This window comes from Buceros rhinoceros, unplaced genomic scaffold, assembly GCF_000710305.1.
Source record: "Buceros rhinoceros silvestris isolate BGI_N320 unplaced genomic scaffold, ASM71030v1 scaffold14063, whole genome shotgun sequence".
NCBI classification, from domain to species: Eukaryota; Metazoa; Chordata; class Aves; order Bucerotiformes; family Bucerotidae; genus Buceros; species Buceros rhinoceros.
In genome coordinates this window covers 3,412-3,835 of record NW_010404291.1, presented here as the reverse complement: position 1 = coordinate 3,835, position 424 = coordinate 3,412, and the positions used below count along the sequence as shown (strand labels likewise).

At 68.9% G+C, this 424-nt stretch overlaps 1 protein-coding gene across 1 annotated transcript in view; it reads right to left on the bottom strand.

Moving 5' to 3' along the window:
* Positions 1–424, bottom strand: part of CUL9 (cullin 9) — a gene marked incomplete at both ends in the record, with an annotated part of 16,943 nt that overhangs the window by 13,114 nt on the left and 3,405 nt on the right. The window contains one exon of the mRNA XM_010133350.1: positions 50–162. Within this exon, the coding sequence (XP_010131652.1) occupies positions 50–162 (113 nt within the window). The remainder of the gene's footprint in view (positions 1–49; positions 163–424) is intronic.

Genomic DNA, 424 nt, shown 5'->3' with positions numbered 1-424 from the left:
GGTCGCACATGCCCTCTCTGGCCCCCATGGCCAGCTCTCCAAGCTCTACCTGATGCTGCACCACGCCACGCCAGCACTGCGAGATGCCCTGCAGGCCGCTCAACGTCTCCACCACCACCTTCGTAGCCCTGGCTGGCACCTCCTTGTTCTCCTCCTTCCCACCTGCCATGGAACAACGTTCGGCTCAGTGCGGCTCCCTGGGCAGGCCCCGCAAACTGACCGACAGCAGCTTCCCCCTCTACCTGGGGGCTGCAGGGCAGCAGAGATGCCAAGGAGGCACGGCCCCTGGGCGGGCCTGGCCACGAGCCTTCCCTGTGGGGCTCGGGGGCCTCCTGTGACACAGGGCCGTGCCCAGAGCCCCCACGTGCATCCCCACGGCCACAGCCTGGCCCTCTGGACCACCGCCCTCCCAGCCCCATGGCAG